Consider the following 22,842-nt stretch of genomic DNA (forward strand, 5'->3'; position numbering starts at 1 on the left):
CAGGGGCATGGAAGGTAGCAAAAAGGCAGGGGAGAGCCCTGCCAGCTATAAAGAGAGCAGGAAGCTTCCGGGAGACAGATGTGCTAACCAGCACAGTTTGGGAGCTACATGGGGTTTTGAGTATGTGCTAATGGGGAGCCAGATGCTCCATTTGTCAGAGGTAGGGGAAGATGAGGGAAGTGGCTCTTCCCCGCAGGCAGAAACCGGTTCCACAGGTTCCTGAGGGATGCTGAATATAATCCTGTATCTATCAGTAATCCTTCTGTTTCAGTGATACTTAGAGGTTTGGAGTTTGGGACCTAACAGACAGGGAGGTGGTTGGATTGATAGAGTACTTGCTACTCAAACATGAGGACCTGAGTTCAGATCCCAGGCATGGCCTTGTGTGCCAGTAGTCCCAGAATGGAGGAGGCAGAACAAAGCAGGAGAATTGCTAAAGCTTTTTGGCCAGCCTTTCTAGCTAAATTTGCTTAGCGGAGACCCTGCATCAGAAAAGAAGGTGATTGAAGATGGTCTCTGACATTGATCTCTGGCCTCCACACCTACACACCCATGGATACACTTACAAAACAAATAAATACAATGTAACATTTAAAAATAGCAACATGGAGCAGTCAGTCAGCAGGATATTTGCTCTTCTGTAATGAAGTATTCCAGAACCTAAAGAGGCTCTAATTCTAATCCACTCACAAGTTTCAATTCTGCCTGCAGATTCCCCTTTGTCTGAACTTTGTTCCTAAATCTACCTTTCCAGCTGCCTTCATGGGGCCCTCCGGCTGCAGGACGGGATATTGATCTTGGTCATAAACTCTACTTTTGAGGCCTGTTTACACATCTATATTTGTCTGTCCCCTGACTGCAAACAGCCTGGTCTGCCCTCCAGCCGGACACACGACTGTGGCTATAGTGCACATTCTTCTATTTTTATTTTCACTGTTATTGTTTTTGAAGCAGACCCAGTGACCTCAGAGGCTGACCCTGACTTAGGGAACTACGTGATCCAGATACAAGTTGAACAAAAGAGTGAGTTGTTCATTCTAGGGTTATCGGCTCGTCCCCATGGACAAAGGTCAGCAGACCTACTTCGTTTGGCTCATACTTAGTTGAAGGAAATGAATTCGAATGCCAAAGTCCTAATTGCCTTGCATTGAATCACTTCACTTATCCACGTTGAACTAGACCTTGAAGCGTTAGTTCAAGGGTCTCATCCGGTAAAGAATTGAAGTCTGGCGGACAAGCATACATTGAGTTAACAAATAGTTAAAATGGCAATGAGACTTAGGCAGAGGCCAGGTGCTCTAGAAGCTAGGAGCAAAAGGCTAGTGGCACCAGAAAGTCTCCTGGGGAAGGGAGTCACCTCACCGGAGATCTCAACAACAAATGAAAGTGTCCTATGGGGCGTTGGGAAGATGGCTTGGTAGTTGAGAGAGCATAGTGCTCTTGCAGAGGGCTCAAGTCTGCCTCCCAACACCCAAGTCAGGCTGCCTTTAACTCTTGCTCCACAGGATCTGACACCCTCTTCTGGATTTTGCAAGTATCTGCAGCTACCTGTGCACAGATACATACATATACAGACCACTTAAAACAAAACAAACAACAAACAACAACAAACAAACAAAGACCTTGAGGCCGGCCTGCCTCCATGCCACACAGCTTAGACAGGCAGAGGACACACAGAGGTCTGCCTATCACCGAGACATACAGCGCAGGCAAGTACAGGACAGCTAGAGGCCTGCCAGCTGCATGGACTACCCACAATGGAAGCCACTGCGCTGTGCAAGTGTGTGGTGGACAGATAGGAGAGAAAGAGAAGCAGAACAATTTGAGCATTATGGAGAGGTGGAACTGGAGATGTGAGGGGTGGGGTGGAACAGCCTGGTGTGAGTAGCCTGCCCTGCCATCTGAGGCCATGGTGAAATCGCAGCCCATGCTGCTGTTGAAGATCCTGTCAGGGTCCACGGCCACGCAGACGGTCTGTGTTGATGCCTGAGGCTCCTATTGCCACTAAAGACCATGCAGACTTCCAGGCAGCCACCTGGAACCATGAAGATATCCAAGAAGATATCTGTGAAGAGCTGGCCCTGCCCCTCATTGGCTGCTAAACTCTAGAGAGCAGGTCCTGCACCTTGCCTGGGCAGCACAGTAGAGCTGGCCCTGGTTTGCGTGTGTTAGGGGTTGGGGGTGAGTCTGCCCAAGGTCATGAGCGTGGGAAAGCTGGCCCCACCACTCCTCTGAGGTGAGCAGGGGTGATGCTCTCCCCCTGCTTTGCCCCTTGCCACCTGCGGCAAGGAGAGATGGCCCTGGGGTCATGAGAGCCTGAGAGCTGGCCCTGCCCCTCACCAACTGCAGCAGTCAGGAGAGTGGTCCTTGCACCTCAGCTGGGCAGCACAGTAGAGCTGAGTCTATGAGTGTGGGTGCAGGGGAGCTGCCCCAAAGGCATGAGAACAGAGGAGTTGATCCTGCTCCCTGCCAGCTACAGTATTGTGTGAGCCAGCCTGGGCAGTGCTGGAGAGCTAGTGGGCTGACCAGCTTAGCTACCACCCAGGCCCAGATCCAGGCCTTTGAGTTGGTTTGTCCCAACCATAGCGATTCATACAGGAATTGCTAGAGCATATGAAGGGCCTGCAAATCCAAAGCTGCAGGATCTCCATGACACAGGGCAATAAAAAGGATAACCAGGAGGAGTCCCAGTAAGTCCCAGTGTTGATGGTGTGGCAGAAGCCAGAGCTTGAATCAGGCCAATGATGCATTGTGGTGAATGTTTGCAAGTAAAGATGTGTGGACAAAAAGGTTTACTGTGGGACACACTGCCACACTACAGCTTCCAGGACGAGATGTGTTCTATGCTCTGTTTTGTTGTTGTTTTTAAACTTTTGTTCTTTATTTTCTTTTTGCAGGGAGGTTTCAAGGCCAGAGGGTGGATATGAAGGGACGGGGAGATGAGCGGAACTGGGGTGTATGATATTAAACAAATAATCAATAAAAAGTTAAAAGCATAAAAAAAATCTGAAGCCCTTTTTTCAAGGAACTTATGTTAGTAATCATAATGGGTTTGATGACAGAGAAAACGATTGGTCGACTGCTCTCTCACTTTTTCTTAGGGAGGTTTGAAGCACCGCATGGGTTATGTGGCTTTCGTCTTTTGGTTTTAAAAGTATTTGCAATTATGTAAAAAGATTCAGATGGAGATGGGCAGGTGGGGAATGGGGAATAAGTAATTCTGCCTGAGTTGAAGCCGAGGACTGCTGACCACAAGCACACACGGTGGGTTTGGGAATCACCTAACCCCCTCTCTTCAGCACCTTTCGGATGTTCAGTGGTGTGGCTTAAACACAGAACATTACGTTCGGTGGTAATAGCTCAGTCGTTAAAATCCCTGCCATGTAGATGTAAGAATGTAACTTTGGTCCTCAGCGTCCATGTGTGGTGGGGAGGGGGTGGTGGTACAGATTTGTGGGAAGGCAGAGACAGATGAATTCCTGGGACACAGTGGCCCGTCAGCCTAACCAGCGAGCTCCAGATCCCAGTCTGGTCTGCACAGTGAGTCCCAGGCCAGACAAGGCTACACAGCGAGAAACTCTCAAAAACACAACAAAACAATAACAACAGTCAAGGTGGTCAGCTCCTGAAGGATGACACCCAGAGCTGACCTCGGGCCTCCACACGTATGTGTGCATGTGTGTGTCTGAACCTACTCACAAGCACCTGCACACACACACACACACACCAGCACACATTCACACAAGAATATGAAAACCTGAAGCCAAATTGATCAATGTTTCTCTTTGGCGACTTGTGCTTTCTGAGTCCTAAGAAGTCTAACTTGAGGCCACACTGATCCTCATCTACACTTCACCTGGCTACACATGGCTTCTGGGAGAGACCTCAAGCTCTTTACTTAAACTCTTTTGTACATAGTAACTCAGTGACTAAGTGCACATTGATGTTTCCGAATGAATGTTCAGCATGTATCTGTTTTGATTAAATCATATGCACAAACATGAGTGTTGAAGCCTTAGGCCCTAGTGTTCTGAAATGGGGCCTTTGGGCTGTGGATCACTAGGGCTCTGACTTCATAAATTAATCAGTCCATTTATGGATTCATAGTATGTTAGCAGTTGGGGTTTTTTTTGTTGTTCAAATCACTGTGACAAATACTGGGAAGAAATCATCTTAAAAGTACCCCGTCTGACAGCTCCCTGTTCAGTGTGAGGTTGTCTGGCTCTTTGATTCTGAGCTGTAGTAAGTGGTGGATCTCCATCATGGTGGAAAGTGATAGACAGAGAAGCAGATTACTCACTTCATGGTGGCTGGAAGCAGAGGGTGGGGACAAGGGTCAAGACTTACAAAGGCATTTCTCCAGGGACGTATTTCCAGCTAACTCTCACTTCCCTGTATTGCTGTCAAATATCAAGGGATTTGCCCTTCATGATCTAATTATCTCTCGGATATTAAATCTACCAGCTCATTTAACACATGAGCCTTCAATGAGATATTTCATATCCAAACCAAAGAACAGAGCAGCTGGGTCTCCAGCTTTTTAGGAAAAGCGAGCCCTTTCCAGCCATACGAGTTAAGCAGCTTCACTTTGCCACATACTCTTGACATGATGTTCTGCCTTGTGACGGGCCCACAGCAACCGGACCACGTGACCATAAACCAAAGCCATGAACCGAATCACATCTTTCCGCATTTCAACTTGGTTTTCTCGGTAGTTTTGTCATGCAACAGAATGCTAGCACACAGCGTTTCCTTCATTGTCTTGTGTCTAGACCATCTCTTAGGAGCTGGGCTCATGCACAGAGCTCTCTGAAGACCAAGATTTCTCCTGCCTCTGTCTTCCCACACTCTTTAGAGGCGGTTAGATTAGAATTTGCCACAGTATTTGAGCAGTTATGACAGCTCTTGCATGGGACTTCCATAGAATTAACCAGACCCCATTCCTCACTATTTCACAGATCTGAATTCAATCCCCAAATCCCTGAGAAAAGATGATGGTCAGCCTGGAGAAGAGCCTTGCTTCTTGGTTCCCAGCATGTATTCCTAGAGATTTGTGGGACGGCATGCCTACGTGACTTCCTAAGAATTACTGAAATTTTGTATGCATAAGGGCAGATCAGCCCAGCTCTAGAGTCAGCTGTGGACCAGCCTCCCTTCTAACCAACGAGAGCCATTTGTCTATGCAGAAGAATGTCCGTCACGTGCACCCGAGGGCATGCCGGTTCCTAGTACTGCAGCAATGGTTCCCCTCACTGAACTAATTCAAACCCATTTTAACAGCTTTTCATGTGTTTATAGAATATAGTTTTACCTGTTACTGTCCGGATTTTTTTTTTCCTTTTTCTTTTGCAGTCATGGAGAAATAAATGAATTAGGAGGGAAAGTGGGCCCAGGTTCTTTCCCAGAAACAATAGGGCTTCTCTTAGTGTCTGTGACTTCTTTACAGTCTATTTCTCACTGCGACGATGCAGGGTCTGCCGCTTAGGCTCTGTGTGACTGCCATCAGCACTCTCAATTTAACTATCATCTCTACCCAGGAATCTCCTGCTTTTACTTCCCGGCAGTGATCCATCCAGATCCCTCTTTGGAGTGGGTGATTGGCATTTCAGTGAAAATGACCTTCTGTATCTGCCTGTGACCTCCTCTGAAATCTCACCACTACAGCTTATTTAGTGGTTGGCAGGCCTCAGAGGAGCAATGCATGGTTGCTGATGTTTTCCTCTTTGAGAAGAGAAAGAAGGGTTCCATCTGTTAGCCCTTTCCTCCCTAAGCCTTCCTTCAGTTTCCCTTCAGCCAGCCCTCAGATGGCTCTGGGTATAAAAGAGCATCCTCAGACCACGGCAGCAAACTGTGTTCGCTGCTCGGCCATGCGCCAAGGATAAAGCACGTGACCATCCACCTATTCTGACTTCGTAGCCAGGCCCCAAAAACTTTCTTTTTAGGCACTTTCCCTTCTGACAGACATGGTCACGATCACACCAAAGTAACCCTTCTTAACGGCCAGCAAGTCCTATTTACTTCTCCTACTGCCACGCAGACTCCTGACCTGGAGAATGGAGGTGCATATGTTTTATGGTTTGATTGCCTCCTTGTTGGAGCAAACATGCTATAAGGGATCCCAAACTCTGGGCACAGAGAACTGAGCAAGGCCACAGAGTTTGTTAATGGCAGAGAAGAGGCAAGCCACAAGCTCTTCAGGTCAGTCTGCTGTACCATTTGTGACTGTCAATTCCCACCATAGGCCCAGAAGAACTCATAATTAAACGTCATCCACTCACTCAACCTTGCTCTGAGCCTGGAGGCACACCATTATCTCTTCTGCTCAAACCAAGTGCTGTGGGGGACACAGGAGGCAGGGATCCATTTTAGACAGGCAGGGACTTGAGTGATGAACATCCCATGGCAAACAGAGGAACAGCAGGAAGTCAGGGGACATGTGTGTATGACAGAGGGAGGTCAGAGGTTACAGAGGCTGAAGGGGACAGAAGCTCACTCATGGCTGTTTCTTGGCTCCAAAACTTTACTGGTTTGACAGAGACACACTTCTAGCATTCTTTGAGACAACGAGAGGGAAGAGGAGTACCAGAAAGGATTGTAGAGTGAACACCGAGACCAGAAGCCACTGTCCCACCATTCTAAGCTCAGAGACCGGAAGCTGTTGTCCCACCATGCTGAACTCTGAGACAGAAAGCTACTGCCCCACCATGCTAATCTCTTAGAGCAGAAGCTACTACTTCACCATGCTATTCTCTGAGACTGGAAGCCGCTGTCCCACCATGCTAAACTCTGAGACCGGAAGCCACTGTCCCACCATGCTAAGCCGGGCTTGATAGTCAGTGCACTGGAGGCCTCATCAATGTTTGCTGCTGTGTTTACTCTCTGGGATAATGATTAGATCAGCCACCAGGTGAGAGGGAAGTGGAAAGAGCTTGTACGAAGCTGGTAGATGCCTGATTCTTGCTCTATGGCCTGTACTTGCACAGGAAGTGTTGGCGCTTGGTGCATCCATTTTTGTTCCAAGTTAAAAATTCTGCAAGAAAAGAAACAGACATTTAAACCAAGCTAGTTCAGCACTGAGTTTACCAGAATTATCCGTGTGGTTTTTATTGAAGTCCTGGACAAGGGCCAAGGGTGATTATTTCATGTCAACATGGGCAGGATATGATATTGCTTAATCCAGATGTCCAGCAATTGCTAGCTGCCTACCTGTCTAGATGCTGCTCTGCAGGTATTTTGTAGATATTGCTGACACTCAACTCAACAGACATTGGGTAAAGCAGATGACTCTACATTATGTGGGTGTCTAATATGCCAAAGGCCTTAAGTCTCCTGAGCCAGAAAATGCTGCCTCTGATTGCTTTGGACTCGATCTCTCCACATCAGCTCTTGCAATAGTCTCTAGCACATCCTCCTCATCTCTCTCCATCCCCCATTTCTTGTTCTCTGGGGATCCCTAACTAAAACAAGCTTTTTCGCACATAGAAGCTCCATTCTGGTCCCCCTCAAGAGGAAGCAGCAAAGGCTACCTTATGTGTGTGGTGTTAGTGGGTTTTTTTTAAGACATGTCTTATTTTTATGTGTGTGTGTGCGTGCACATGTGTGTGCACATGTGTGTGGGTGCCTCTGTAGGCCAGAAGAGGGCATCAAGTGCCTGGAGCTGGAGTTACAGGAGGTTGTGAACTGCCTGATGTGGGTGCTGGGTAACTGCTGTACCAACTTATTTTATATCACCTATACAAGTGGAAGCAGTTCTCAACCTGTGAGTCTTGAATGACCCTTTCACAGGGGTCACCTAAGACCATCAGAAAACACAGACATTCCCATGACGATTCATAACAGTAGCAAAATTAGTTATGAAGTGGCAACAAAATAATTTTATGGTTGGAGGGTCGCCACAGCGTGAGGAACCTACTGAAGGATCACAGCATTAGGAAGGTTGTGCCAGAGTCATCAGAGAAGAGGGGGCCTCAACTGAGAAAATGTCTCCAGAAGATTGATCTGGAACTTAGGCTGACCTGACTTGACAAGTTGCTGTATAGGGTCCTTTGGTACATCCACTGGACCCCAAAAAGGTCTGGAAGAGCAGCTTCAGGTGACCAAGAACAGTTTTCTCATCGGTGGGTATCATTCTAATCTCTTACTGCTCACTTTCCTCTCACAACACCAGAGGGGGAATGTGCTGGGAATGGAGGGTGAGGGCACCCCAAACCTGGGCGGTGAGCTCAGCCTGTACAGGAAGGCGTTGGGAGAATATTGAGGTGGTAGACATCCTGCTCTCGCCCTGAGGCACAGAGAAGGAAGACATCTGCGCCAGTCAGATAGCTCAGTAAGATGAAGATGCTGTATTTCTTTAAGGTCATTCAGGACGGAGCTCCTGCCCTTGACCCCAAGCCAGACTGAGTATGACTTTTCTTTTTTCTTTCATTCTTTTTTTTTTTGCAGCCCTGAAGGTTGAGCCCAGGCCCACACATGTGCTAGCTAAGAGCTCCACTGCTGAGCTGTATTCTCAACTCTTGTCTTACTTTTTATTATAAAACAGGGTCTCATTACGTTGCCCAAACTAGTCTTGAACTCACTCTGTAGTCCAGGCTAGCCTGGAACTTGATGCACCTCCTGCCTCTGCCTTCTAAGCCTTGTGATTACAGACCTATTCAAATATAAAATCCCAAGGTGAAATAGTGGGTCACAAAGCAGTTAGATTGTGGTGTAGAGAGTCCCAAGGGATGAAAAGGGGACACAAGGAACAAAATACCAGGAAGTTCTTCCTAAAAAGAAAGGAAACAGGAATGGGTCCTGCAACAGAGAGCAGAGGTCGTGCACAGCTGTACACAGGTAAAATCCATCTGCATATATAAAATGGCTCTGGTGGGGCTTGTGAAGGTTTCCCTTTAAACCCGTCACCAGCCTTAAACACCTTCTCACTAGCCTTCTTACTTTCTCTGGGGTTTTTACTTAATTACCTAAGTGTATGTTCTCCCCCTGATCCCTACCCTCAGTACGTGGCTGGACTTCGAGCATCTCCACCTTCCATCATTCTGTAGAAGTGCTGAGATTACACACAAACACGCACGCACACACACACACACACACACACACACACATGCACACGCACACGCACACCACACACACGCACACACACACACATGCACACACACACACACACACCACACGCACACACACACACACACACCCACACACACATACACACACACACACACACACACACACACACACACACTACACACACACACGCACACACACACGCACACACACACACACACACACACACGCACACACGCACACGCACACACGCACACACACACACACGCCCACACACACACACACACACACACACACACATCACACTCACATACACACACGCACACACACATGCACATGCACACGCACACACACTAACTTGTCCAGCTTTATGAGGATTCTGGGATTCAAACTCGGGTCTTCATGCCTGCACATCAAGCACACTTCCATGCGCATTCTCCTCAGCCCCATCTTTAGGTTGCTTTGTGTCTGCAGCCTGTGTTCTGACTGCTCTGAACCGAAGTGAAACAAGATGGAAGGAATGGACTAAAAAGACCCAGGCTCCCAGTTCTGCAGACTGGCTATAGGCTCCTTCTGCGGGGGATTCTGCTGACAGGAAAGGGCTGGAGAGCTTTGAGGATAAGAGGGACCGAGGGAAACATCTGGTCAACCTCTTCCCCAAAGCTGTTTGGGCTAAAAGGCAGATATGGAGTGGAGTGTCTCATTCCATAGGTCTGAGAGACCCTAGAATCTGTTCTTTTGGAATGCTCTTCAGGTGATCTTTGTGGCTCTGAGTCTGTCTTCTAAGCACATTTCTACTACACTGAAAACCAAGTGCCCAGATTTTTGGTTGACTCTGGTGGTGGGCTTCTCATCGCTTCCTAGGGCAGCTTGTTGTGGGTTTGGATAGCTCTAACTATTCAGAGTTTCCCTTTAACTTGGGTAGGCAGCCTTGTTTAGTAGCTTGTACCCATAGGCTTATCTGTGTTCTGGCTACCTTGCCTTTCATAGCAGCAGTCTGGGATCTGCTGGCCTAAGAGATTCCCTTCTTCAGTCTTTTGCCTCTGATGGCCTTTGTCATAGTGTGTGTGCTCATGACTCCCCCATTGTTAAAAAGTTCCTCCTCTGGTGAATTGATTCGGCAGAGACTGTGGAGTGGGTACAGAAGAATGAGGGTTGACAGAATGTGTTGAAGCCACCGTCCTGCAGGGCAGTGTTGATGGGTGGAAGGGGGGTTGGGAAGGAGGACAAGGACACCCCATTTGCTCCTAATAGGTTAAAGGATGGAGCTGCAGCTTGCAGAGAGGGAAGGTGCGCAGGGGACTTACTGTCCTTGGGGTTCATCTCAGTGCAGTGCCTGGCTTCACTCTTTGTCCTGGGGCTCCAGGGTCTGTACTGGTTTGTAGACCCATCAATCCACTGCCATGACGCATTCTGCAACAACAGAAAACAGAGGACTGTGCAGTTCAGCCAGCTCGCCTGCCCACAACCCTCAGCCCAGTGAAATGGGGTGTCTCAGGGGCAACGTATAGAAACGTATGAAGGGCCAAAGTCAGGGAAGCTGCTCCTCCATTCAGGGATGGAGGAAAACATCACTAATCTTTTAGCATATTTACTTCTGACGAAATATGATTATCAGTGCACTGAAAGTACTGCACTCTATAAAATATCATCTTCCATGTTGCTTTCTAAGCCCTCCCTTAACATAAGGATGTGCTATAGGCCACCTTAACAGTCTCCTATTGACTACCGAGTATCTTTCTCATTTCCAATTACTGTGAAAAACACTGCTGGCTCTAATTTTGTTGAGGATCACTCTGTGTTCTCAAAATCATTTCCTTATAATATATTCTAAAACCAGTATGAACAGGTCAGAGGATGTCACTGTTTTGCAGTTACCAATACTCTCTGGCCAAGTACTTTCCAAGCACTGTCCACTCGTACAAACTTATATCCTCCCTGACCAGGCACCAGGACAGTTTCTCTACAGTTTCAAGATATTATTCATTGTACAAATAAAAATGTTGATAACCTGAGTCAAATGATTCCATTTTAGCTTTCATGTCTTTGAGTATTAGAGATGGGGTACGGCTTTAGAAGATTTGTCATTTGTGTCTCACAATCGCACATGTAAAAAAAAAAATTAAAAATATCTCACAGAAATAGATGTAAATATACGGCTTGTCTCCGGATGCAGAGTTTTGATTGACAACAAAGGAAATAAATGAAAATGAAAAATCTGGCCAGGTGTGTTGGCACACGCCATTAACCCTAGCACTGGGGAGGCAGAAGCAGGACCATCTCTGTGAGTTTGAGGCCAGCCTGCTCTGTATGGGGAGCTCCAGGTCAGCCAAAGCTACGTAGTGAGACCGTCTCAGAAGGAGGAGGGGCTGGAGAGACAACTCAGCTGTTGGAAATACTTGCTTTACTGAGGGCCCTGGTTCCCAGCACACACGTGGCAGCTCTCAACTGTGTTACCCCAGTTCCAGGGCACCTGATGCCTCCTTCGGGCCTCCTCAGGCACCAGGCACATACATGCTTGCAGGCACACACACACATACATAGAAAATAAAAATGTAAAAATATTTTAAAAGTAAAAATAGTGAAAGTCAAGCAAACACCATTTAAAGCAACTAACTGACTATATATGCATATATATATTCATATGAATATATATGTATATACATAGGTATGTATATATGTATGGGTAATGTATATCTAGTCACGAGCTGATGGCGAGGACAACAAGGATCCAGAGGAAAGAATTAAGAACAATGAAAAAATGGCAGAGTCTAAGGAAAAGATCAGCTGAAAATGTTTCCCTTTAATCAAGACCTAATGGCCATAAATTAATTTGAACCTTCTAGATTATTGACTTGTATCCTTTCTCTCTTCCCTCTGTCTTTCTCTTTTTTGAAAAGGTTTTAGAAAATTGGTAATTTTGTGTCTGAAGGATCCAGGGGTAGTTTCACAAAATGGAGCTATTTAATTATTTCTTCCACTGAGGGCAAGAATGGGGTCGCTGACCTTCAGTTTGGCTTTTATCATTGGAGGCGCATGGCTGAGGGGCAACTCCTCGCATCCTGTTTGTAGACCAGGAGGCTACCTTCTCACGAATAAGTTAGCATCCTGGTTTCCCAAGAGGCTCTGTGAGCCAAACCTGGGGTTACCTTCTGTGGGTCATGCAGGCCAATCCACACAGGCAGGTTTCTCTGATAGCCAGTTATGTACTTTGATATGACGCTGGCTTCCTTTGGATTCAACACAGATGCCAGATGGGATCCGTTTCCATATGACTGACATTCCAGCTGCAAGGAGAGGTCGCATTAATGATGCCGTGAGCGTACAGCTCTCTCCTTGGAGCCCTGGTGTGCCAAGCAGGATATATCTATCCCCCAACTCCAGAAACTGGAATTTCCGTTCCATAGAAGACAGAAAGCCACAATGTTGGCTCTCAGAAGAGGCAGCTTGCAGGAGATTTAGGGCCAAAGGGTGGTGACCTTCACAAGTCACTTCATCTCTCTGAAGCACAATTTCCTCATAATTACAGAATCTGGTGTCTCTCAATCTCCCTCTAGTATTCTTGCTCTTTCCTCTCGCCCTCTCTGTCCCCCCACCCCTAGTTATTCAGGACCCCACTCAAGACATTTTGTTCCTTGGATTATCTCTACTACTTCTCTTGGCCTAATTAAAAGGAGATCATTTTTGCTTATGCTGCAATGACATTTTCTGCTTTGATGTCACAACCACGCATTCTCTCACACTTCTCTTATTTGTTGAGGGAAAGCATCCCCATGTAGCCAAGGCTGGCCTCAAAGGACTCATAATCACCCTGCCTCAGCTCCCAAGAGCTAGGATTGTAGGCACACTCTCCCAGGCCCTGTCTTCTCACAGTTCTGGATGTCAGAGAGCACAGCTGGATAACGTATTAGCTGTCACCTGGTGGATCCTTCACCTTGATTTTGAGTCACAGACTTGAGACTGCTATAGTCCTGGATCCACATTGTATCTACGTGTATCAACCAGTCACAATTGTGACATACCACATTCTATTTGTATCAATCAGCCACAAGCTAGAGAGACACCAATACCAATCCTTCCCTTTCTTGGACTGGGATATTTGGATATGTCTTAATATAGCTGGAAAGAATAAAATTCAGGCATATGTGGGTTGGGTCAAATGAGGCCACCTCTTTTTTCTCTTTTTATTTCTTTGCATTTCATCTGGCACCCTGGAGATCTGTTTCAGATGTTTGCACATCACTCTCTGACAAGTCTCATAGGGGAATTCTGTTATTCTTTGCACAAGAACCTTACCTCTTTCTGCTCCTTTGATCTGTGTATTTATAGCTTTCTGGAAGTCGTGGCTACGCCCTACTCACTCTGTGTCCATGCAGTCTACTGAAGATCTGAACACAGTACCTACATCATCCATAATCATAGATCTTCTCTTCAACCTTGAGACTGCTCCTGAACGTCCAGGAAGAACCCTTAAATTTAAGTTAAATGATCCCCTTTCTTACCTCAGCATGAGACCAGTTTCTTAGCTTCCGGAAGTACCCATAGCAGTGGGATCTATAGTTGAACCATCCAGAAGCACAGCTGGGTCTCAAGATATCTGTACAGAAACAAAAGGCAGTTACAGATTGTGATGCCAAAAACTGTCAGTGCCATGAGAACACCTTGAATAAAGGGAAGAGTCTCTTTCGGAAGGACCCCGCTGAGCTGCTAAAATGTGTGCTGTGTAGAGCTCAGGATCTACGTAAGTTGACAGAAGAATGCCTGCCTTGCATGCATAAAGCTCTGGGTTTGATTCCTAAAATGGTTCATGTCTGTGATCCTAACTCAGATTATGAAGTAAAAGAATCAGGAATTGAAAGCCATCCTTGGCTACATTGTGAGTTTTAGGGTAGCCTGGGCTACATGAGATTTGTTGCAAAACATACACACACAAAGGAACAGGCAGAGACAGAGAGAAACAGAGAGACAGAGACAGAGGTAGAGACAGGGAGAGACAGACACACACACACACACACACACACAGAGAGAGAGAGAGAGAGAGAGAGAGAGAGAGAGAGAGAGAGAGTACAAAATAAAACCAAAAAAAAAAAAATCTTTGTTATTGCTCTTCTCCCAGCCTTCATCAAAGGACCTTTTCCCCAGGGGCCTATTTACTGGGAATGGGGACATCAAGCTTTTGGGGACTACTGAACACTCTGAACCAACAGGAATGTTAAGAAACCCAAATATTGCTGTGGCCCAGCTGCCAAAGAAAAACTTAAGGAGGTCTCGTAGCCATTGGAGTTTTGGCCCTGTGTGCTCTGAGACCTCAGTGCTAATCAGCGGCTGCCATTTCACTAGATCAGGATGTGTAACTGAGGTGGACATACTCAAGCAACTGGTAGAACGACACAGCCAGGCTTTGTTGAGTAGACAGAGACATAAACTGGGAGTCAGGGGCATTATTGGGAGAAAGAGTCATTTGGGAAGGTGGAGGGCAAAATGGCAACTTAGCTAGAATGTGGCCATGGGTGGGTTGTGCATCTGTCGTGAGGGGAGGGGAATTTTATTATTTAGAGGAAAGGCATGGGCAGAAGCAGGGGGCAGGAACTGAAGTTCTGGTGTCTTACTGGTCAGCTGATAAATGCTCTGCCCCAGCATTAGTTGGACACCAATAAAGAAGAGTTGAGGAGAAGTGAAGAGGAGCTGATGGCCAAGGGGCTACCAGGCCGGCATTCCGAGCCCTGCGACAACGCGACTGCACAGCTACACTGTAGACCAGCGCAGAGCACTTCTACAGTGACACGGTGCACAGACTAGCGCTGTTTAAGTGTTGATCGGCACTGTTTACTGCAGTCCACTCCGTTCTGTTTCATTGCTGCCGTAAATCTCCAGGGCCTTCATACTGATTTCAGATAGACTCCTGCTCCTTAGTGTTCTCTCTCTCTTCTCCTCAATCGATCGATCGATCAATCAATCTACCATCCATTTCTATATCTCATTCTTTCCCTTTTCTTTCTCTCTTCTCCTTCTCTCTCTTTCTCCTTCCCCCCTCAGCAACTTCTTCTCTCTGTCCCCCCCTTCTTTCCCCCCCCCCTTTGAGACAAGGCAGCCCAGACTGGCCTTGAACTCACAAAGTGGCTGAAGGTGACTTTGAACTTCTGACTCTCCTACCCACACCTTCCTCATGCTGAGATTACAGGCATTGCCATCATTCTCAGTTTTACAAAGCAGCGGGAGGTCAAAGCCATGCATGCTAGGCACACCCTCTGCCAACTGAGCCTTGCCGCCAGCTCCTTAGCACCCGAGATGCTTTCTCAGCTCGGTCTCAGTGCCCTCTCTGGATGCGTCCTCTCAGGCACCAACCCCAGCTGATTTGCAACACGGTGCTTCTTACAGGTTTAGATCCATTGCATGTGTGATTGGATCTGTGAGTGAAGGATAATCATTGAGTTAAGAAATGGAAGGAAAGCTATTATCTTTTTCTCATGGCTGTGAACAGATACCTGACAAACGCAACTGGGGGAGAAAAGGGTTTATTTGGTTTGTAGCAGGAAGGCCGAGGCAGCAGGGACATGAGGTAGCGGCGGTTATGATCTGCCTCTAGTCCACAACCACAGTCAGATATTGACACTCAACTCATTTTTTTCTTTTTATTCAACCCAAGCTCTCAGCCCACGGGATGGTGCTCTGCCTTTTCAATTCGCCTGTCTCTTTTGCCTTTTCCGTGCCTTTGTGTGCCACGTTGGCCCCTCCTCCTCAGTTCTTTCCTTCCCTCTGCTTTTCTCCGTTGTTCTTTCTGACCTTAGCCTTGCATTTTTGCAGCTATCGTCATGCGCCCCCTGGTGGGAACAATTAGAAAGGCTTCCAACTGAGGCCAGGCGCTGCTGTGCCTCTTAGTGAGACACATTTATGGTGCAGCATTCCTTGGTACCCGGTTCCGCTCTGGACAGTTTACTATACTCTAGAACCCACCCTCAGCCCCATTAAGTAGTTCCTGATATTACCACCGTGAGGAAACAAGGCAGAAAGAAGTTGTTGCTCCTCACACTCCCACAGCAAATAAGAAAAAGATAAGCTACGATCCAGACAGTGTGGCTGAGTTGGGGCTCCGGCCAGCTTAGTCATGCTCAAGCTATGTTTAAAAAACAAAAACGAAAACATGCAAGCCACTCATATCTGTTCAGGCTGTCCTACTTAACAGCCAGACTGTCGCAGACAAATGGGAATGGGTACTCATGGTACAGACAGGGAAACCTACTGAGGCCACGAGACACGAGTGGAGTGGGTGGGACCTGTGAGGAGCCGCTGCGTTCTCAGCAGCCTAGGATCTACCGCATCTCTACCAAAGGGGTTACGGCTCCTCATTGCTGCACATGGGGTGACAAGAAGGGACAGGTCCTAGCACTCGGGCTCTCCACCTCTAGTGGTCTGTCTACTCTCCTAACCTCATACAACTCTGGCTTCCTCTCTGCATGCTGAACGGACACACACTTTCCCCACAGGATTGCTTGGAGACCTAGTGGGATAATGAATACCTAATGCGAACACAGTGGTTAGCAAGTCGCCCAGCACACAGTAGTTGTTGAATAAACGACAGCTGGTTAGAACTATAGCTTTCTTGTGTGATACTGGGAATTGGTCTGGTTCGTGGTGGAAAGATCCTGCCACAGAACTGTAACCTGCAGGTTAGCCCTATGTCCCCTCCCCCCCTTTATTTTTCTTTTCTTTTTTAAACCTGAGACAAAATCCGTTTAAGCTCCCAAGACTGGCCTTGCACCCTGTGCAGCCCAGGCAGGTCAGTCAGGAATCCTAGGTCTGCTGCACTCTTCTGAGTAGCCAGGATTCCAGTCATGCAATACCAGACTCAGCTAGAATTATAGCTATGAGAAACCCGCACCATTATTATGATAACAAGGTGAAGTATTTCTGAAAATATTAGCCAGATGCAGTTTCCATTGTCTCTAAATGTTTCTCTGTTTCTCTTCACTGAGCCCCAGGCAGCTGCAGGCCAGGGCAAGGAGCCATTGCGCAGACAACAGAGCTATGATCTTGGCCATCAGCCTCCATTGAAAGAAAAAAAAAGACCATTTCTAAGCTCTCCCCATCTACTTTAAGTACAAGATTAGAGTTTTTTCCATAAGCTTTTGTGCAAAGAATATATGGGATCTGTCTTAGGCACAGTTCTCAGGAATGCAGCAATAAACAAAAAGGTTTTCTACAGCTGGGAGGAAGATCTGTCTGGAAAAGAGCCATGGAAGGGCCTGTGCTATATGTTTTGGCTCTATTCTCCTCCTGGGGAGAGACCCAAAGAGATTAGTGAAGCCCTGGGAAGGGGTTGGAGACTCTTATCTCATTCTCCAGAATACAGCCAGGGTGAGTGTCAAGTCCTTCAGGGAAGCCAGTGGTCAGGGCAGCCCCCCTCCCCCAGGAGCATACAGATATGACCGTAAGGCAGCAGGGACTGGGAGCAGTGTGCAGAGCAGTGGTTGAATCCCCTGGGTCCCGAGCAGCCATACGTGGAGAGAGAACTGATGGCTGGGGGCAGGAGTGGGGTTAGGGGCAGTGAGTATCATACAAGGCCAAGTGGAGGGTAGGCTATGGGGACCACAGCCTTCAGCCAATGCCCCAAAATTTCCACCTGTCTCCACCTGTCTCCAAGCTTCCTCGAATTAATTCATCCTCTTGGCAAAGTCCATTCAAGAACTTTTAGGCCTCAGTGGATCTTTTGCTGGCCTCTTCTCTCAACAGAACTAATGTTCAAAGAAGCAATGCTGGCTGCTTGGAGGTCCTGCTACCTCTAACTCCCAGTGAGGCTACAGGCTACTATGGGAGACGACCAAGCCTAGGAGCTGGGGCATCAGTGTGACTTTTGGCAAGCCTGTCACTCTCTGCCTTCCCTTTCCTCACAGATTCAGCAGAGCAGTTACCTCAGAGGGCCTCACATTTCATATCTTCCCATTCCACATACTCTGGTGATTTTTCCCAGCACACTCAACCTTTCCTTGCCCTGCTTTCTCTGTGGAGATTTCATAGCTCGCTGGCACGCTCCCTGTCCTTATGTTGGCCTATGAGTGTACTTTCTCTGCAAATAGCTCTGCCGGTCCCTGGTAAACAGGACTTTGTAATACACTCAAATAAGACAACAGTGCGTAAATGTTTGGACATTGTGATTATAGCTATGAGCTACAGACAGCCTGAGGCCTGTCTGGTTCTTTAAACAGGCTCTCCACTGCTCACAACAAACTCGAAAACTTGATTCTGCAATCCTTGACTTAAGTGTGGCTTCCAACCATCTCGGACTGGCTCTTGTCTGACTGTCGCAAGGTTTTGCATTTTCATCTTGATATTCTTTCCTGGAATTCCTGAGCGGGTGAGTGGACGGCGTACTGCGTGTGCTGTGTGCTCACCGCCTGTGGCTGTCTTCCAATGACTGACTGAACTTACCACTCAGGACTTCGGGGCCAGCTACCCAGCTCAGCAGAAGGAGCAGCCTCACGCATTTGGAAGCCATCTTCCTCTTTTGATGGAGACGATACTTCGACGCTTTGATTTCAAGGTCCTTGCGGCCTATTCCAGCTTTTTCTTTTTCTTTTTTTCCCCCTGGATTCTCCTAGACCTGCAATTTGGACCAGCGAGAAGGATACTGGAACTTAGCTACCACATCAAACTATTTTCAGGTAGATGAACATTTTACAACAAAGCTTTCAATCTCAAGTTTAACGTAAGGATTACTGACACTATGGGATTTTACTTTTCCCTGCAAACTCTTCTACACCGATGCCAGAGCCCTAAGGACAGTAGGAGAAGTCCTGAGTGGTCAGAGAGTTCCCGAACTACCCAGAGTTCCCGGCTATCTCCAGGGCCGTCAGCAGAGGGCGACCTGGGCACATTTCCTCACAGGTGATACTAGGCCTTCTGAAGTCCAGAAAATGAAATGAAGTGGTTCCAGCACTGAGATAACTTTTTTAACGTTGAAGGTAAACAGATGGCCCAAATACAGTTATAGATTAGAAAGTGTGGGGTTTACAAGGACTGGGCGTCATTAGCTCACACACCAGCTGTTCACCAGATCTGACGCTTAGCCTTGTTTATATCACTTAAAGAAAAAAGACAGAAGCTCTGCTAGTCTCTCTTTTCATTATCAAAAAACTTAAAAATCATTCAAACATCAAGACAGACCAGGAGATATGAAGCGATCCATCTCCCAGAGACAAGCAGTTTGGGGCAGGCAGCTGCAGACAGCGTCCTCGGTACTGAGGTATGGTCTTACACAAACTAGATTACCCTGCCTTGTACCGGGCCACTTCTCGGACACAGACTGGCTGCAGAGAGCGCTCTTGCAGCCGCAGCCGCAGCTCTTTGTCTGGTTGCTCTTCCGTTTGGTATGAACTCGCGTGTCCTGCTGCATTCACAGAGTAAGCCCTCTGTCTTCTGAAGACTTAGCTGCCCACTCCTTTGCTAGACCTCAACACCATTGCCCTCCTATCCCATGATGCTCAAGTTTGTCAAAAAGTGCTGTGGACTCAGTTTTTAAAAAGAACGTTTTTGCCCCTATCTAAAAGCTGCCAACGAAGTGGAGCACAAACGATATAATTTTTATCTACTTATAAGTTATATAAGTAAAAATTATATACTTTTTAACATTTCTTTTGTGATTTATCAGTTTATAGCTTCGTACATTTTTCTATTTGTTGGGTTCTCTTCTTTTTGATGATTTGTGAGGCTGTTTTTTGTATATTTAAGCCTCCCAGCGAAGTCACTAATGGTGTGTCTCGGTTCATATTTTTCTCTCATTTATGTTTTTTTTTCCCATTCTGAGGGGAGACAGACAATTGTACCCCTACAGTTTTGGGTGTCCAACAGGACCCCCAAAAGCTCTACTTCTTTCTGCCTCCTCGACGTATTCCCTGCCCATTTGCCAACAAGTGCTGAGCTCTGGGCCTCGTTGGATCTCTTAGCGGCCTCTTCACAGAAGTGATGTTCCGGTTTTAAAACTGCCTTTGTCCTACGCATGCTCTCCTTACAACCTTTGGAATTGCTGTGAGGAACAGAAGCCACTACGATGGTATAAGGTTAGCTTAGCCACCCATAGGCCCTGCCATTCTTAGCCACGTTTATCAGAGTTCAAAGCAATAGTAGTCTTAAAAAAATAACTATGATAAATGACAAATTTATTAAGTTCTTATTTAACAATGCTCTATGATTAAAAAAAAATAAAATCTCAAATAACTGATGGCTCAGGAGGGCCGATGGGACTAAAATGGAGACTTCTGGGAACTGCAATTTGAAGCCCTGTGAGCACTTGGGTATGACATTCACAGAGGGGGGACCCCTTCTTTTCTATTTGCTTTTTAAATTACCACATGAACCTTGACTTATTTATTTATTGATCTATCTATCTATCTATCTATCTATCTATCTATCTATCTATCTATCTTTGCTGATGAGTCCTTTCAAAAGTACCCTGTGACTTCAAAGACCTGAAACCCCTTGGAATGCAAATGGTGGAACTCAACTGTCTTTCTGGGTGCCTGGATGAATGGAGGTCAGCATCTCTTCCCTTACTCTAAGTGATTTTAGACATCGGTGAGGCCCTGACATCTCATTTGACTGCACTGCAATGTCAGTAACAGAACAGTTTTACAGACAGACAAACTGACATCCATTGAGAGAGATTCTGCAACCTTCCCTAAGTTTCACAGCGACCAGTTCCACAGCCACCACAGAACCCAGCACTACTGGCGGCCAAAGCCAACTAACTCTCTTTCAATAGAGCAGAAAGAAAATGCATAATCCAGGGCTGAGCAAAGGGCTCAGGGGGTAAAGGGGGGTTGCTGTGCAAGCCTGGTGACCTAGTTCCATCCCTGGGACCCATGTAAAGAGGGGAAGCAAGCACTGACTCCAGAAAGCTGTTCCTTAATGTCTGCTCTTCAAGCATGCAAGGGCGCACGCATGCACGCGCGCACACACACACGCATGCATACCTGCACAACAATTAATATTGATGAATTTGGAAAAAAATAAACAATTTAAATCAAACATTACTGTCACAAACTCCCCAGCAAGAGCGACGGACTTGTCGTTTCTGACCCACTAGGTAGCAGAGAGTAACCGGCGTTCACAGAAAGCCCTCTGTCCCAGCTACAGGGACGATTACCTGATTGGAACCAAGACTCCGAGAACCCTGCCTTCTTCAGCTTGAGTGGTCCCAGGCGAGATTCCTGCAGCTCTTATACCTTCTTGCCTGAAGCCGTAATGACCTGTTGAAGTCATGAAGCAATAGTGTTGTTTACCAGTAATTAACCTTATTGATAGTAAAAAAGCACTAAACTGTTCGAGTGATAACTTTAGAACGGACCCACATTGAGCTTTGTCAAAGCAAGAGCAGAACCCCTCCCTGTGTGCAAACAAAATCTTCTTTTATGTCCACGTTATTAAAATCCACAGAATCCTGTCGTCTGCAAACTGCCACTTGCTGTCCGATGTCCTCATAGTCGCTTGGTTCTGTTTTTCCTCTCCTTTTTATCTCTTTGTGTTGTAGATGACCTCTACCATCCTCTCCTCTCCGGAAAGATGCTAGATTTCTATCCTTGCAGAAAAGATTTGAATTTAGGTCACAACCGATGGCCACATAAACCCATGTCCCCGAAGCGCATGCCATCCCCACCTCCCAGCATGCACCAAGGAGCCCCCCCTCCCCCTTTGTCTTTCTCCTGTGGAACTGAAGGTACTGAAATCAGGTTTTAACATAGGCAAATTCGGGAAAAATAGCTTATAGTGATAGAATAGTTTATAGGAATTCTTTCTGAGATCATCACACGAGATGCTAACCAAAGCCCTATGGACAACACAGGGCAGGCTTCTCCCAGGCCCAGTTAAGAAGCCCAGTGCTGGGGACTAGATCGATGGCTGAGTGGTTAAGACCAAGAACACCTGGCTGCTCTTCCAGAGACCTGGATTAGTCCTTTTTCTTTTTTAAGATTTATTTATTTTATTTATATGAGTATACTGCAGCGGTCTTCAGCCACACCAGAAGAGGGCATCAGATCCCATTCAGATGGTTGTGAGCCACCATGTGGTTGCTGGGAATTAAAATTAAGACCTCAGTCAGTGCTCTTAACCACTGAGCCATCTCTCCAGCCCCCTGGCTCAGTTCTTAGCACCCATGCCAGGCAGCTCACAACCATCTGGGACTCCAGCTCCAGAGGATCTGATGACTCTGGTCTGCACAAGGCCTCTGCACCCATCTGCACACTCCCACACAGACACACACACCTACACATAATTTTAAAAAAAGAATAAATAAGCCTTAAAAAGGAAAATCAAAGAAATCCAATACCAAGAGAGCAGTGGCCTGCCCTGTTCTCAAGGCTTGTCAGCGGTATACAGAAAACCCCGGCCTCAGTCTAACCTGGGTTAGTTTGCTGAATTCACAATCGTTTTGAAAAATCGAGCTATTTAAAAAGGACATCGAGGCTTGCTTGTCTGTGCAGAGGGTAAGGGATTGATTTGTGTTGTGGGCGTCAGACATTGCTCATAGCACATTGTAGAAAAGGCTCTGTAAGGTCCCTTGTGTCTGAAAGCAGCCATGAGGATGCTCAGCTCACTCCAGAGAAGAGCTGTGGCTGCTGTAACTGACTAGGGAAGTCAGGGCTCCCTGCTCCAAGCCTAGTGTTGTTTTCTAGATGCTGCTCTGCCTCTGTCATTGGGTCTTCCCACCTCTGCATAAATTTATACCAGGGTCTGAGAAACCAATATCTTCCCAGCTTACCTCCCCCAGCACCACCTACCCTCTGATGA

The 22,842-nt window shown here is 46.8% G+C and overlaps 1 protein-coding gene across 1 annotated transcript; it reads right to left on the minus strand.

Moving 5' to 3' along the window:
- Positions 1 to 6,506: 6,506 nt before the first annotated feature.
- Reg4 (regenerating family member 4) lies at positions 6,507 to 21,294 on the minus strand. Its single transcript, XM_032897647.1, has 6 exons — positions 21,200 to 21,294; positions 18,487 to 18,658; positions 13,563 to 13,657; positions 12,210 to 12,347; positions 10,368 to 10,473; positions 6,507 to 7,030 (listed from the first exon to the last, which is right to left on the minus strand). The coding sequence occupies exons 2-6, from the start codon at positions 18,551 to 18,553 to the stop codon at positions 6,963 to 6,965; spliced, it is 474 nt and encodes a 157-aa protein (XP_032753538.1). The 5' UTR covers positions 18,554 to 18,658; positions 21,200 to 21,294; the 3' UTR covers positions 6,507 to 6,962.
- Between the last annotated feature and the right edge of the window lie 1,548 nt (positions 21,295 to 22,842).

This window comes from Rattus rattus, chromosome 3, assembly GCF_011064425.1.
Source record: "Rattus rattus isolate New Zealand chromosome 3, Rrattus_CSIRO_v1, whole genome shotgun sequence".
In the NCBI taxonomy this organism is placed as follows: domain Eukaryota; kingdom Metazoa; phylum Chordata; class Mammalia; order Rodentia; family Muridae; genus Rattus; species Rattus rattus.

Excerpts from the sequence above, each read along its gene's own strand:
- Reg4 (XM_032897647.1), bottom strand. The coding sequence starts at position 18,553 with ATGGCTTCCAAATGCGTGAGGCTGCTCCTTCTGCTGAGCTGGGTAGCT. Across the intron at positions 12,348-13,562 it reads GAAACTGGTCTCATGCTGAG|CTGGAATGTCAGTCATATGG; the intron begins GTAAGAAAGGGG and ends CTCTCCTTGCAG. Across the intron at positions 7,031-10,367 it reads TGAGATGAACCCCAAGGACA|AATTTTTAACTTGGAACAAA; the intron begins GTAAGTCCCCTG and ends CTTTTCTTGCAG.